The sequence below is a fragment of the Sipha flava genome, unplaced genomic scaffold (genome assembly GCF_003268045.1).
Source record: "Sipha flava isolate LNK unplaced genomic scaffold, YSA_version1 51433_pilon_pilon, whole genome shotgun sequence".
Lineage (NCBI taxonomy): Eukaryota > Metazoa > Arthropoda > Insecta > Hemiptera > Aphididae > Sipha > Sipha flava.
Genome location: NW_020273451.1, coordinates 9,684 through 27,875, shown reverse-complemented (window position 1 = coordinate 27,875; position 18,192 = coordinate 9,684). Strand labels below are relative to the sequence as shown.

General features: G+C 30.4%; 1 protein-coding gene across 1 annotated transcript; it reads right to left on the bottom strand.

Moving 5' to 3' along the window:
- Positions 1-9,113: 9,113 nt before the first annotated feature.
- On the bottom strand, positions 9,114-16,749 carry LOC112690650. The gene is made up of 2 exons (XM_025564698.1): positions 16,596-16,749; positions 9,114-9,846 (listed from the first exon to the last, which is right to left on the bottom strand). The coding sequence occupies exons 1-2, from the start codon at positions 16,636-16,638 to the stop codon at positions 9,329-9,331; spliced, it is 561 nt and encodes a 186-aa protein (XP_025420483.1). The 5' UTR covers positions 16,639-16,749; the 3' UTR covers positions 9,114-9,328.
- Between the last annotated feature and the right edge of the window lie 1,443 nt (positions 16,750-18,192).

The following is an 18,192-nucleotide window of genomic DNA, read 5'->3' as shown; positions in this document are numbered from 1 at the left end:
TGTTTTTGCGTTGCTCCCTATACTTTTTCAAATATTTTCGTTCACGCAGTGACGATAAGGTCTGTCATATATCTTCCACCTTCTTCGTTATCATCCCACAAACGGTATATTTTAATACCTTTTTTTTTTAAATTTTTTTTATTCGTGTTATACGATAGCAGATTATTAATAATTCCCTGTTCAATGTTTAAAACAACCAGGTCCTTTAATAAAACTACTCGTCAAATTTTCGATATCAAGCATAAATTACATACTATTTAAACATTAGCATATTCTTATGTGAAAATAACCGCAATGACTTCGGTTGGTTGGGCTGTTTGCTTTTCTAACTGCGTTCCAGGATAATATTTTTATACATACGTAAACCAAATGTTTTCTGACACCAATGATAAACGATTATTTTTAGATTCAAACACAATGCGTAGTGGACCACCCAAGCGTGAAAGGAAAATATCATCCCTTAGCCATTGCGTCCCTTTTTTATATTGTACGAGTTATCTGGAAATCAGTCGAATATAACACATTAAACGCTTAAGATTATGTGCTCAATAGTTCACGGGACATCGAAAACAGATGTTGCGTAGTTCTATTCCACTACAAATGTACTCTCAAATCGTTATACCTATCGAAAATATATTTTTAATGATACGTGGTGTTCGGTATTGGTTTAAAACATTTTCCGTTTGACGTTTTTGATTTATTTCGTAAACATAGACGGTATTGCTGCATGTGCGGTAAAACATTTGGACAAAACTACGTGGAAATATATTTTTTAACATTTAAAACGTATTATTATTATTGATCAATATTAAATAACACCCTAAATGATATGTATTGATATTGTTAATTCAATTTTAACTAAATTAACACTTTATGTAATTATAATATAATATTGTGTTTGGTTAACAATATACAACAAAACAATAATATCATTTTGTCGAATAAATATTTCTAATTTTAAAATAATAATTAATTTACATTTCTGGATAACTGTGTAGCGTTAGATTAATACGTATTGTAATGTTATTGTATGAATTTTTTTTTCAAATAATATACAATAGATTAAAAACAAGTGAATGTCGATAACGCATATAACAGAAATACAACATAACATTATTAGTACTCTGTTCATTAAAAAAAAAATATTTGTTCTCAATATTTTAAAATTAAATAATTTTCGTTTGATACCGCGACATTAAAATACGTAGACTGAGGTATAATGTTTACGGGGAAAAGTATATTAAATTGCTTTTTCACAATTGATTAAATGAAATATTTTCTTTCTTAAGAATACATTTTTTTGACTTATCGAACAATCAAATTTACTTAGTTGTACAAGTACTCGATCTCATATTATTATTATTTTTATTTATATTTATGTTAATCAAATGATGTTCATGTTAAATATTTCTGTTTCAACGCATCGCTGACTATAGCCATGTATTATGTAACTGAATTATATGTTTGGATATAGAAATGTAATCAAATTGAATAATGTTTAGGTACTGAAAATTACATGGGAATGAGTAGCTATTGAATTGTTATGTATAATGGGTCGGCAAATATAACTAATTACGTACCCTGTGTTCCTTTAATAACAATACCGTGCTACAAAATGTACTGTATAATTACAGATATAAGTCAGGGTGGTAAACCCATTTTGATTGTAGATTAATATTACGAAGATATCTATAAAATATGTATATTGGAGTACAATTTTCATTTCATTTTTTATATTTTTCTCTTATTTTTTTTACATTCTCTAATTAGCACATTCTGTCGCATTATAATGACTTATTGATACCGTAAAACAAATAAGGGGTGCTCAGTTTAATAATATTATATTGTTACACTTTAAACAACATATTAAACGATTTTAAATAAAATAATACAGAAGTATAATAGATAAATCATCCCATTTGTAAACGATGATTCTTTTAAATTATATAATACATTATGAGAATCATTTTATCACAATAGACACATTATTTCTGATTTATTTTATTCGAACATGCTGATTGATATGTTTATATTCTTCAGAAGTTTACGACCAATGATTTAATCGCAATTTTATTTGTTCACCTTAATGTTCAACTTTCACTGCATCCATCTAAAGTGTCTAAGTAAAAATGTTTTGCATGAATAGTGAATAAATTAGAGCATTCTTCTATAGTAGAATCTATACAAATTGAAGACAAGAAATAAAAATAAAAAAAAAATAAAAAAATAGAGATTAAATATCATTTTGGAGATAATTAAAAATATTTAGCTTAGATCATAAAATCTTAGGTACTCATTTAGAATTAAGTGCAAGAAGATTATACTCTGGACTTGATGACACTAGTATTTTAATTTTTTTTTATTAAAGATATCTTAATAATCGACCGATTAATCACAATTTCATTACATAATTATACTACATAGTTGTATAAATATACCATATGTTGATTGAAGAAGAAGTTAGAATCCTGAATGGTTCCGAGATGAAATAAATAATTTACATTATTTAAATCACCAAATTTCTCTTTTCTTTTTAAATTAACTTTTATTTACATAATATATACCGAGAAAAAAATCAAATGACTACAAAGCATAAGCATAGACTATTGAATTATTAGTAATATTTATTTTAGACCAATTTATTTTTAGTTTAATTACGTATAAAATCTTTACAATAAAACCATGTCATAACATAACATATCTAACAGGTAATTACAGTTTTTGATTTTGAAGAACACATCAACGTTAACACGTTATGTAAACTGCAGTCTTAGATGGTCTAAAGATAATAACAAAGGGTTCAAGTCCTTCAAATCCTTTTTCCCGCTACAGTTAGTTAAATCAACTCCTTCAATAGTAAATCCTTTAATTTTCGTACCAGAGTTGAATGTTTCACTTTTCACCGCGGTGCAACGCCAAGCGGATACAAAACGGAAACAATATACTGTTACGTTATCGATGACTTTATTATCAAAACGGGATTCGAAATTCAAATCTATACATACCGATCCATTGGAAAGTAAAATCATTTTTACTATAATAAGTTATTATTTGGAATTTGCAGACAGAATGGCGTTGAGATTCGTTAACCAATACTCAGTGCAGATAACCGACGAACTGTATCCAGCCGTAGGACCTGTACTCGACCACATTCAAATGGAGATGTGCAACAAGATGTTGACTATGTATCCTTTCGACGTTTTACTTCCGCCATCCAGAACGAAGTGAATGTACAACCGAACTCAAAATATATGTATATATGCGTTTAATTCAATCGTATAATTATTTATTATATCATTCATGTAATATGTTAAAAAAATCAAACCGGTAAACTGGAAAAAAAACCACAAAAATAACGCGTGTATCTAGTTATTATAATATTTGTTATTGTACAAAATCCTTGTGTACATAATTAGATTTAAGAGTTTTCACTAAATACTTGATGTATAGACCCAATATTTAATTATTTTATTCGGAGAAAAAAAAACTGTTAAATCAGACCCACGCACGTTTACTCGCTAACACGCATCAAATATGATTCATAATTGGCGGTTGTTAACTGGATAGATTATAGCGAATATTATACAAAGAAAAATAATTGTATCGAGCGCCGGACATGAAAAAATAAACGTTGCAGACATAATATAACAGTGAATTGCCTGTTGTTGGGAGCTCGATACAGTTTGATGGAAATTAATTTTCCTGGTAAATCTTTTTTAATAATCGGTATAAATTGATGAATATCAAATTAAATAACTTTTTTGTTGTGGTCCTCTAAAAGTCCGTAAGATTGAGAATCCACTAGATCACATTTGTAGTACATTCGAAGTAAATTAATCGTGGGTTTTCCAAAGGTAAGACATACACACGTTTTACATAAATACATAATTTAATAAACGCTAAATATTAGCCTAATATTATATTTGTTTATTTGTGAAATTCCTTCTTTTTTGCAGACGGTACCGATAGGTTAGTAATGTACATTATGTACTTATATGTTTCAGCAAAAATCCAACTTGGATCCCTTTGATGTGTTCCTGGTGCTACACTTAACAATTTCTGTGAGATTAAAATAAAACTTTTAATTATTTATTTCGTATGGCCTTACCGAAATCAACTTTACTAACAATATCACAACAAATCATAGAATGATAGAATAATAACTGACGTATAAAATAGAACATAATGGTTTTAACTTAAATAGAATTATAATAAACTTCAAAAATCAAAAGTATAGGATAAGATGTGATATTCTTCATAAGCATATGTCGAAGTTTATAATAAAACTTATTACTTCCGAAGTCACTGCATGTATACCTTCAAACTCTTAATTAAATTCTTTTCTTTAGCACTCTATTTCGATGGGATCCATTGTTTGTTCCTTATTGCCAGTCACAAAATAAGTTAGCTTAGAACATCATTTATGTAAAAGAGCACTAAATTGACCATAACCTATTCGTAATCTGTTTCATGTAGATCAGATACTATGAGGGAGATTCATCCCTAGGACTTCATGATTAGGATCGGGTATTAGCTTCCGGTTTGGTGCAGAGAACTCAGCCCACTCTTTACGCCGTTATTTATATTATACTCGTATATATTTATATATTTACGCTATTATTTAATAATGTATATTGATATATTTCAACTGTTTCAACATATAGAATGAAGCTCATGTATTATTATAACACACAAATAAATTAATCGTTTCGGTAAAAAAAACATATGTATAATACAAAATGTGAAAGCGCAAATTAATAATTCTTAAGAAGTTTTACGTTTTTATAAGTTTTTATTTTAATTTCTGTGATAGCGTTTATAAATATAAATTCTCTTTAACATTTTCGATTCATACAATAAAGTTTAGATAATATTTGATTATTATGTTTTGATGTTAAATTAAATAAAGCAATACGTTTGCATGATTACATAATAGTATAATACTGTTAATACAAAATTAAAACTTTTTGTTCTAAAAATGTCATGCTCAACAAGATTACTTTTTCCTTTTTGATGTTAAAATATTTTAAAAGCATGCGATACTATTTTATAATAAGAAAATAATTAGTCCCCCGCCAATCTGATTTCTGTCTATGAACATAGGGGTGAAAATAAAAATGCAGTTCGTTTTTATTTTTACCCCTATGCATATTTTATATTTATGATATGCACTAAAGTGTTAAATTTACTGTACATTTTAATATAAGTATAACTGCATTTCAAACGTGGTATTAAAATCGATTGGATGAAATATATGCATTTATGTAAAAATATTTAAATAAGATTTGACTTAAATGTATTGAAAGACATCATCAAAAATGTACAATATCATATACGTATATTGATCCACAAAAATTGTATGTTCATTATGTTTGTAACGGATGTTTTAACAATACGAGAGCCGTGTTAAAGAGGAGAGGGGGCGAAAGGGCAATTGCCCCCGGGTGCCATAGTTTTGTAAAAGTAAAAGAGCACCTTTATTTGTGCTTAATATGTTACTTGTGGCCCCGAAAACCAAATATGTTCTAATTTTATAAATAATAAACAAAGGACACTGTGGTTAACGACGACAAAAGAAATCTATTTAGTCTTTCACATCGAAAATCCTTTACAATTTTATCGATCGTGGACTATACTGACTACTGACTACTGTGTATTACTATTGATTATAAGTACCTTCTGTTCTAGATACTTATAATTAATATAATTATGAACTAAAAATATAAAATATGGATTTATAATATATATCTACTTGTATTATGAGGTTTGTTTCAGAATCATGCATAATATAGTACGTCGACGGCAGGTTATAAAAAAAAGCCTTTTTCCTTGTATTTGGATATAATTACCGGATATAACTAAATATTAGTAATATTAGTAAATTACGTTTTATTTCCAATTAATATATTGTTATTATTGTCATTGTCAGCCGTGATCGTTTATTTTTATACATTTATGATAATGATGAACAAGGCGCGAGACTGAGATTTAACATGACCAGCAAAAGTTTGCAATTTGTTAATATAGATTTATCTTTTGTGGTAAAATCATACAATTCACTTGAATTAAGAAATAGTTTTGAAACTATATTAAATAAAGCCATAGGTATTTGTGAATTTCAGAATGTGAAATGGATTTGTTTCCTATTGAGGCAAGAAGACAAAAAAAGGACTGTATTTTTTGATGACGGAAATACGGAAGATAATTTTTTTTCACATTTTTTTTTCAGAAAAAGAAAATATGAAATTTAAAACATTTTTTCCTATCATTGATGCTTTAATTAGTAATTTAAATAATCGCAATGAAACGTACAATGAATCAAAAAAAAAAAAATTTGTTTTTTTTCTAAATTTAGAATACATACATCAAATTAACCTTAGATTAAAAGCAAAAAGTTAATAAGTATTATGAAGATGACTTAGGAATTTAATTTATTGAAGAATTAATACAATTTCAACAAATGATTTCATGTATGGCAGAAAGTCAAAAAAATTATTTTCAAGCATCAATAAAATATAATATATGTTCTACATTTCCATAAATAGAAATTGCACTTTAAATATTTACATGCATATCTTGTTAAAATTCTAGTGATAAACGCTCATTTTCTGTTTTAAAAAAAAGTAAAAATATATCTCCGCTCATTATTAGTAAATTAAAAAAAAAACCATTTTTATCACTCTTGTGTATGGAATCTGAAATAATAAAGAGTATTGATTGAAATACTTTAGTCCAGATATTTGCTAGAGATAAAACAAGAAATAATTATAAAATATTATTTGGTGTTTTTATACGTTAATTATGTTAACGGTTAATTTGTTATCAATGTTTTTAATTAAAATAAATTAATAATTATGTATAATAAATATTGTATATTATATTTTAGTTAGTTTTCGTGGTGTTTGGTAATATGGTATCCCATGGAAATTTATATAATAAGAAAATAATTAGTAATTAAATCGTAAAGGGGCGCGAAATTTTTTTCCCTGAAGCACTGAAATACTTAACACGGCTCTGAACAATTTTATGTTATTTATCTCACATTTTGTAGTGTTTGATGTATACACATTTAAGATGCATCAAAGATAAACATGTATAGATTTATTTTTTGAAATATTTTACTGCGTTCAAATCTGAATTAAATAATCACCAAACTATATTTGATTTGAGAACTGCAGCACACACACACACACTATATATATGTATATACTTTTCCAATGCATTCACGAATCATTCAAGGGTGCTTCTAAGCTTTATAGTTATACATGTCGTGATTTAAAAATTCTTTTTAAATTTATTACTTACAGGTTTGGTTATCATAGTTGTCGTATTAATCCTTCATTAACGTATTGTATATTGTACGTCATCGATGGGTTCGGTATCGACCATCGGCCGTGGAAAAAAAAATCAAATTTTATTCGATACCTTTGCTAACCGTTGTTCGAAAAGCGCATTCTTCAGAAATCTATACTGCATTACTCATATTTTATCAGAGTATTATTTATTCAGCAAGTGTTCAACGCGAAACCGTACAAGTTGTAACGCATTATTGTATTTCGTATAATTTGATTGATTGTATTTATTTTTACTTTTGTTTATAAATATTTTCCCGGACGTGCGAGTACGATATTACAGTTGCAGTACTATAATATATTATATATGTAATGTTTTGATCATTTTGCAACCATTAAAATGTAATGAAACACTATACCAAACCGTGAACAAAAAAATTATTTACGGTACGCCTATTTGCATAATATGATATTTAACAATAAAATATACGCAGCTACCGTGTACAACGTTTGTTTCAAAACTCGTAAACTTCAATCTTGTACACCACACGCACTGTGGACGTAACACCAGGGACTAATATTATGGGCAGTACGTCACATTTTGTGTAATATTAAATGTTAAGTGTGTAATACGAAATTAAAAAGTGCGTTATGGTTCTATCCTCCATATTATGGTATTTGTTTTTAATTTTATATTTTTTTTTATTAAATTATTTACATATTTTTAAAATTCAAAGATCTATTATCAGTAAAAACTATTTTAAATGTGTTACTCGTTATAATGACTATACTGTTACCGTTTAAAAGGGGAGTATGACAAAATCCTTAAGCGTGCAGTACGCAAAAGTATATATTTTAGCCTGCACGTAATGTTGTACTAGTGAAAATTAACGGTACATATGAACACAAGTATTTATATTTATAATAAGCTCAAAAGTACAATACACGTGTTACAGTGTAAAACTACGCGTTAGACTGTATATAAGATGCAATTTTTTAAGTATTTCAATATACATGTATGCGTACTTCAATTACTTAATAGGTATATTTGTGTAGAACGCATAAATGTACCTATTTGTAATTGTTTTAAAACATTTTCAAGCACTTTACTGTCCGTAGAATTTAAACACTTGGAGAGGGTCGTACTGATAACATTTGGATAACCTCATTTTTTCCGTTTGCACTCGAAACAATACGGATTTCCATTTAAAAACAAAACAATGCCAAAACCGTTTGGCAGCAATAAAAATCAAATGTGACCAACGATATAGTATTAGAGTCGCACTATCGTAGACACGTGGATGATCGCAACTGGTGTTCTAACCACTGACCGTATAACCGCATTTCTGTTGCGAAGGGAATGCGCATCCGTGTCGAACAACAGATAACACAGTAATGGCACTAGTTGTAATGGTGATAATAAATATACAATGCAGTTTTCACGCTTCGGGGCAGTCGCGTCACCAGCAGTAATAAATAATATATAATTGCTCAGGAAACGTATTATTTTTATTATTATTATTATTAATATTATACGATGACAATAGTATGCGACTTAATTTCGGCAACGAAAAAAAAAATTATAAACACTATACATATTATAGGTGTATATCCAGAGGTGGAACCAGTAATTTTTACGACCGGGGAAAATGTTAAAATTACGCTCCATCATAGACCCCAATAGTCAAGTACTCTTATCGAGAATTGTTTTCTAATAATAAATATACAATCATACTTGTTGAGTTTTAACCTAATATCAGTATTTAACAAAGTTATAAATATCAAACTAGTAGTTAATAATCACATAAATTACGCCCGGGGATGAATCCCCGTCTTCCTTCCTCTAGTTCCGCCTTTGTATATACCTATATGTTATTGCAATGTATAATTGTTACGTTACATCGGTACCAACAGTGGCGTTGGTAACGACGAAAACGATATTGTCGTATTTATAGTGGCGACATCGGAAACGACAGCGAGACAGTCGAACAACAACAATGAACGTCAGCAACAGTCTCGACGGCTGATGCGCGTGGTCACGATAACAGAGGCGCGACAAACGCGGTGTAGAGCAGTTGGATTTTGTACAGCGACAGGTACACGGTCAGCTCCAGTTTTTCGATGAAAAAAAAAATGCCGTACAATATCATGTCCTCGATGGTCTTCCGCTTGGTCCTCGGTCGTTGCCGTTCGACCACCGCCCGTCGGTAACCAGCCGTCGGCTGCGTGTCGTCGACCCGAGACCACCGACGCCGCCTCTTCCGCCGACCGTCCGAATCGTCCAGCAGCCGCTGAGATCGATCGATCGTCAGTGACGACGATCGCGAGACGTCGTCGTCCCCGCGATCCGACGGTACTAGCACGGCCTCGCCGTAAGCACCGTCGCCCCTGCCGCCACTGGCGGTAGAAGAGGCGGCGGTCGTCTTGCACCTCAAGACCGCGGTCTTAAGATCGTTGCACGAAGAGGCGCGTCCGGTGACCAAGTCCGAAATGGCGGACGGGGCAGACGAGGCGGCTGCAGTGGCGAAGTCGTTGGCCGGCCGCGGTCGGTATCCTGTGAACAAAACAGCGATGTTCCCATCAATTTTGTTGAGAGTATACTACGCAGACGTAGGTCTGTAAATGGAAATGTTTACGATTTGGGTGGTGGGGATAGTGCTGTAAATATTTACAAACAGTTTAAATTGGTAAATAAAGAAATAGAAATTAAAATTATTTAAACAAATGGATACCACCTATTAATCGTTCGAGGAAAAACTGAATGTCTGTTACAAAAAACGCCAAAATTGAAACCCGTAAAATTGATTGCATTTAGTACTTCTCCGTCAAGTGCTTGAGACTTGAGAGTATATATAGTACACCCATGAATATTCAAAATAATGTTGAGGGTGTACGGCGTATATATAGTATACCTCATGGGAACACACCACTGAACATAATCCGTTGTTATAGTCTCCCATTGAACTCTCACCGGCGGTGGTGTTATTTGTGGTGTAAACGTAAAATTTAATTTTTTGTTAATAGGAACACGACAAAAGTAGTGTTTTGTAAGTTTTGAGAATAATAGCAGAGGAAGCTTGTAACGTTTGCATATTTGTTTTAAACAATCGCATTATAAATACAGAGTAATTACCGTATAAAGAATATAATGATGAGTAGTACGAGTATATTACACTACAAATATATACCTTGTGATACTGTGGTAATTTAGGTACTGTGATACCTCCAGAGATAATAAAAATAATCAAATTGTGTTGTTTTTTTTTTACATGATTCGCATGGTTAATGATTACAAATATTCAAATTTCGATCAAGTTGTTATGTTTTGATGAAAACATTTAAAAAATATTAACGTTTTAATTATCTTATTTTCGAAAAATTTGAAGTTTTGCATTTTATAAAGTTTATTCTTGGCCAGTTAATGATTCAACTTTTTATTTTCATTGACCTAATGATTTTTAATATTTTCTAGAAAAATAATGTATTATTGGAGTTTATAAGGCAAAACGAGATTAAGATGATATGGATCAAAATCACACATCAAAATATCACAATGATATAGCAATTCATTTTCATCCGAGTTAAAAATTAATAGCAATTAAAATACTTACAATTACACATGATTAATAATTTTATAATACATAACTACAAGTATACTATATAGTTACATCATATTTTTCAATATTTGATTAATTTTATTGGTTGGTATTAGAAATGATGTGCTGTGCAAATAGTCGTCAACTTTCTTCGTGGTGTACTCCAAAATATCTCCAATTGATTTTATTTGTTGTTGCACGTTAGTTTTGAAATAAGAAAGAATTATATTTTAATAATATTCCACTAGGTATTTTGGTTGATTTCATGTTGCTTATTGTTGTTTGCTGTGTTTTATTATCAAACCAATACTATTACTAGAAAGTAAAAACATTACGAATGGTTCGAACACGAAGCTAACAAATTATTATCTTGTTACTTAAAAGTATCTTACAGTAAATAGTAAATATTGCGATAGTAATGACGCCCAAGATTATTGATGCGCAATATTTTTAACGTGACGTTATTTCTGCGATGATCTGACGGGACGTACCAGTTGACGATACTGTGGTTCAGTCGAATCGATATTTTAAATGAGTATTTGCATTGCGTGCAAGTTCCATTATCCGGTAAATGGACGTTCGTGAAGTTAGCTCACCTAAATACTGTAATTTGTTTTAAATCAATGCCATTATTTTGCAAGTTATTTGCAATTATTTGTAAGTCAATTTTTATAATTTGTAAGTCCAAAGTTTCACCGTGAAAACGAAAAATTTAAAGCTCAACCAATTTCACGTAATCCGCCCATTTTGATCTAGAACTTAGAAATCAGTATCAAACGAAAGCTAATGGTTAGCAACAGTGACGGTGCTAGAGTTTGCAAGGCCCTGGGCAAAATAAATGTTGGGTCTTATAATTTATATTAATAAAATATTTTAAGTTCAGTTAAATCAGAATCGCGGGGCCTTAATTATAATTTAAGGCGCGGGGTCCTGGGCAACTGCCCCTATTACCTACCCTCTCGCACCGTCCCTGGTTAGCAAGCATTCGCAAATCTGTAGAATTCGCAACTCGCTTAGGTGACAATCATAAACTTTTGAAATTGTGGAGTTGGCCCACCCAAGTTGTCTTAGAACCTCTACATAGGGTTCAAACAATAGGTAACGATTACCAAGTATCATCTTACTTGCAAAGAACTTGGTTTGACGAGATCAATGTTTTGACTGTCACACGTCATTCGTTATCAGATCTTATTTTCGTAAAAAAAAAAAAATTAACACTGCATAAACGGATTTCCAGCAAATTGTGACGAACGTCGATCACGAGTAGACCATGTCATACGCAGTACAAATAATCTTACACTGGTTGTTTGGACTATTCGTACAAACTTGCAATATACAAAATGCGCATACACCGCATACATCCACACAACCTAGGTCAGTCGATAGCTCCTAAAGTTGCTCCAACGTTATCAAAACTCGAAATACTATATTTATCAGCATTTAGATTATAGAAGGAAACGTCTTAAAAATCTAGTTTATGTCCAAAAATTGCAATATATATCTTAACAAATTGTATTGTTTTACATTAATTATATTGGTTATATAAAATGTTGAATAAAATGTACGAATATATATGTATATAATGATAACATGATAAACTTCAATAATTTCGAAAAACCAAAATAAAACTTTAACACACTTCAATTAATATTATATTAATGTTTACTGCCAGTCCTATGAATGTTGAAGTGTGAAGGAAAGCTTTAGTTTATTTAAGTATATAAAAGTATATACATACATGTATATTTAAATAAAACAATTGATGGCAAATGCGACCGAAAGTGTTGAAAATGGGCAGACCGCATCGTTGCTGCAATCCTATTATTTATGGTTATTATGACGTACTTAAGAGGTTTTTTTTTTTAACAATTTTAGATAATCTCCTTAAATTTATTTGTAAATAATGAGAAAGTTCATTCAAATTTTCATTTTAATAATACATTCATTTTTATAACACGTTATTTATATACAGATTAAATCTGTATATAAATACAATTATTCCGATTACAAAACTACGTTATGTGTTATTATATACGATTAAAAGACTCTATGTCCCTGGCCCTCTCACTTTGAAAACACAAAACCAAAGTTATGTTATTCGTTTGTGCTTTCAATCCCATAGTTTGTGCTCAACTTCTTCTTGAGGAATACAACTTTAAATGTTGGCAAATGTACCAGATACTTTCCTTTGTAGAAATAATTTTTTTCTATTTGCGTCTCTGATGATAACTCTCTACATATATTTATATATTTTTTTCTTTGATATATAACCGTGAGAGCAACTATGTCTATATGGGTGCTATATGGTTTAGTGTGTTGGACGGTTAACAGGAGAATAGAACACAGTATAAATATTAAGGAAATAAGAATGCTTAGATGGATCAGTGACAAGAGAAAATAGAATAAGGAACGAATATGTGAGAGGTAGTATTAGCGTAGCGTTTATAGTAGAAATGATGTGAGAAAATAGACTGACATGGTTTGGGCATTTGATGAGATGAGAGGAAACAAATGTAGTAAGACTTGTTATGAAAATGAACGTTGAAGGAAAAAGAGAAAGAGGAAGACCAAAGAAAATATGGTTGGATACGATTGATAATGATATGAGGGTCGTTGGTGTGTGCGTAGGAAATGTAGAAATTCAAGACAAGTGAAGGTTTAAAACAAGGGTGGCTGACCCCAAATAGTTGGGAGAAAGACAAAGGATGAAAATAAAAAGAAGTACCATATATAACCGTAAACTATTTGGTTTGTCGTAAAAACCAAATATGTTGCTACAATCAGACAAGGGGTAAGTGTTCACTTCTCGACTAAAATATTATATTTTTAGCTACATTTTTCATAAAACCATGTTAAGATATTTTGCGCCAAAGAACAAACATTTACAAGCATCTTTTTGGTAAAAGTCAATTTTGCATTTTGGTGGTAACATTTCATACATTTAAAACTTTTTTTTATTTTTTTTTTTAAGCTACTCTCATCTTCATCCTACATTGATAGATTAAAATAATTTATTATTAAGTACGTAAAAATAATTTTATGTTTTCTGTCATTGAGGCTGACCAAAATTATATCAATTTACTAAAATCAAATAATCACTTTGCAATTGTTGGACAAAACTGTATGTTATCGCAATCATTTGTGCTATTAGATTTGTCATTTGAACTTTCAATACAGAGGTTAAAAATACATTTTATTTCTTGGAAAATGGGATTATCTATATAATTTATCGTTACAGACTTTTCTTGTAAATTGTCATTGTCTTTATGGCTGTTGCTATCTATAATTATCTGATCATAGGCAGTTGTATGAGTAACAAATCCATTGCTTCAAATACACTTTTGCTATTTCACATGGTGTGTACTGGTCATAAAATGATTTTTTTTCAGTTGCATGTAGAGCAACGGTAAAAATAATTTTTAATATGTGTTTGACATCAATATAGTTAATAAAATGTAATTATGTGAACTGTTATTCACCAGAGACGTAAGAATAAGTGTAGCTGGAGAACATTTCATTCCCCAACTTTCAAAGTTATATTTCTCGAGAAGGAGTTGAGCAAAAACAACGGAATTAGAAGCACAAACAAGCACAAACGAAGCACAATCGAATGCCATAACTTTGGCTTTGAATTTTAAAATTGGGGGGGGAGGTAGTGACATATAGCCAGGATAAGAGTATGTTTTGTGTAACAACTGAAAACTGAAACTGTAGAATAGATATAGCCTGTACTCTTAAAATTCAGCGTTTAGTTTTATACATTAAACTAAGGCTGTTGTTATTTCTTATTTTTTATTTAAAAAATGTTACACCCCGTTAAAATCTAAATCTTATAACGATTCTTCGATTAAATAAAATGTTCAAACATTTCACTTTATCGTCTTCTGCGCTCGCATTTTCTGTACTTCGCACAGCAATGAACTTTGGCTACTTTTATAAATATTTAGAACAATTATGTTATGTCCACGGGTGCGATAAGTAAAGGGCTGAAAAAATCCTAGACGCTTATTAACGAATAAGATATAATAATAACGAATTTAAATCACATCAAACGAGCAGAATATAAAAAAAAAAAACTATAATGTATAAACCGTTTTATCGTAGTAATAAGTTTTAATAAACGGGTAAATGCATTTATTCGAAAATCCTCTGCGCGGATTATATCGTATTGTAAAATGTATTCGTGGCGTACGCAATTTCTTGCACTGTATAATGTTGATAGAAAAATGTATTGAAATGAAAATAAAATTTTCCCTCGCACGAAGAAATTGCGTGATTACGGTGCGTTTGCCGTTTTCGTGGACTTATTTTTCAAATCGTGACGCGTATCAAACACAGCGTTCGACGGATTTCCCGGAACGCCGTACGAGTGTGACACACCATCTCGCAGTAGTTATAGAACGCGCGCGCGTTGTACCAGCAGGCGAATTCGAATAATAATTACGTTACCTACGTTGCACCGGATCATATAATATAATAGTTGTACGTGACGCATGCATGTGACGGTTCACCGATTTCCCGTGTTTGATTACAAGCTCAAATAAATCCGTAATTCGGTAGTATTCCGCGTTTCGTCGATTGCAGAACCGTGCCCGGGGCCCGTCGAAGCATATTCCGATCGAGTCGTATAATTTCGTTATATCGTTGTGCACCGAGCGAACGGACGAAGTTTGCAATGGAAAATAATCTCCGCGAATGACGTCAAAGAAAATATTGTGTAATGTTATTAAAGCGTCCGAGAGGAAAAGAAAAAAAAAAACGACATGAGAAACCATCAACGTCGTCTCGGGATTACACCGGTGTTGTTCCTGTCTATTTCAATAACGCAAAATATACACGCGCGCAGTCATGAAATCTTGTTATCATGTGAGATGATTATCATATATTGACTCGAGTGCGCAACATTCTGCGTGAGAAATCAAAATTGTTATTAGTGAAAAATAATAAAAATATTTCAGTCCGATGAAATTTAACACAATTATGTCTCGTGTAAGTTCTAAACCGTGTATAACACAAATTATAGATCCGATAATAATAATAAATCAGAAAATGTACGAATGAAAATAATTCGTTTACGTTCGAATTTTAACGTTACACCTAAAAAAGGGAAGCTTGAGTATTTTCTATATGATGTCCAATAGGCATATGAGTAAACATTATTAACGAATTACGCAAAGTAATTGTGTAATACGATCGCATGAAATATATTTTATTTAAAACTTTTCAAGTGTTTTCAGTATGTAAATTGAATTTAGACGCTTTCATAATTCGAATAATATAATTTAATAATTACGCTTACGTATATTGTATTGTTTACGGTCTTTTGGTTTAACATTATTATTTAATAAATTATAAAGACAAAAAACATTGGTCACAATTTTAAGGAGAAAACAACTAAGAAAATAGTCCTGTGAATATTTACGTGAATGCCATATTGAACATAAAAGCTATAAAAACAAAAATATATAAAAATATTACAATTTCAATCATACCGATTAATTATAAGCTTGTGAGTCACCATATTATTATGGTGAACTATTAATAGCCGATATGACGTATTGTACGTTGTTTTTTTTTTCATGGGCGAGAAAACTTAAATTTAAATCGTTTAATTTCTACAACATTAGTTAAATTTTAACACGTTCGCGTAAAATTTCAAATCGACCGAAAGATTATAGTTAGACATATATTTCAGTATTTCACTTACCTGTGATCAGGACGAAGACGAGGAACACGAGACGTAGTTTCATATTCGGAAACCGTCAACAATAATGGTACTATCCGACGGAGTGTGCTGGAAGGATAACAATATGCTGCAGCGTCGCGTTGGAGGGAATAGGAAACGACATCGGTTCGCTTTAATCGTCGAACCGCAAATGGAGGAAATTATCATTCTGCAGGACTTCTCGTCTGTTTCGCTGGGTAGTCCTATTAATCTCGTCACAAAATAACAGAATAGGTCAATGGGAACGGTTACCGGCAAAACGACGGAACCGCCGATTAAGTAGTTACAAAATTAAATTAACGATCACTATACAACGGCGTCATGCGCACGAAGATTTCCGGACGAGTAAATTATACCAAAATAGGCAAAATGATTACGGACAAAAGTACTCAAAATATTTATAGATTCGTTCAAAAATACCTATAAAACATGTCAAAATGTAAGTTTTAATACAATTTATAGCATCCTCAAAGCATGAGTCGTATGTATCGTCGGAATAGTTATTTACGTTGTATTAATACATACATAATTTAAATTTGTTTTAAAAAAAAATATTGTAAAATAAAAAAAAAAAATAAATCAAACGTTTATAGAAATATCATTTACAACCCAACCTAGTTACTGTTCATCCCGGTAAATATTAGTTCTGTGAGATATTACTCACATATTCTGATAGTACATTACAATCGACTAAGCCCGAAATAATCATAATTTATTATTTATTATTACTATATTATTTTGCATTATATTAATATCTGATACGGCCCACATCGTTATTTTATTTCTTACGAAAAAAAAAAAAGAAAAAAACAATTAAATCTTGTGAAGAATATTTAAAAATATCTAAAATTATAATTTAAACGAGAAAAATCAACAAAATTGCAATCAAACCGAAAAAATGTTAAAAATTGCATAAGTTACAGTGACATTTTTTAGATTTTAATAATTTATAACTTACTTAGTAATGAATCCGAACAACAGAAAAAAAGTTACAAATGGAACAACTTCCAAAGCTTAGTATAAGTATTAATTTGTAGATTTTGAATTTACAGTTCATACATTTAAGTCCATTTCATGGCATTGAATCGATTGATATAGGTACATAATGATCCATTATTCATTTTTATCAAGACTAAAGCGTCTCATACACGATACAATAAAAATTACAATAGATTGTGCAAATTAGTTTGATACGATTTTCAACAATTATCGTTACGTTTATGCAGTACTGTTGTGCATATCGTACTCGTATTACGGCATTTCCAGACATTTTAATATATATTATAATATTATTTATTATTAGTTTATTATACACAAAATAAAATAATTAATTTTAACTTAATATTAGTTTTGACAAAGTCTTGTATAGTACGACAAACTTATTATTCAATAAATACAAATTGTAGGGATAAAAAAAAATATATCGATTTATTAAGAATTTCAAAACGGGTTTTCATTAAGATAGTAGTAATAACCAGTGACAATTATAGAAACCAATTATATTTTTTATTATTTTCGAACAACAAATATGACACTGATTTCTATCGGAAATGTTTATTACTAAAATGTATCTTTAACA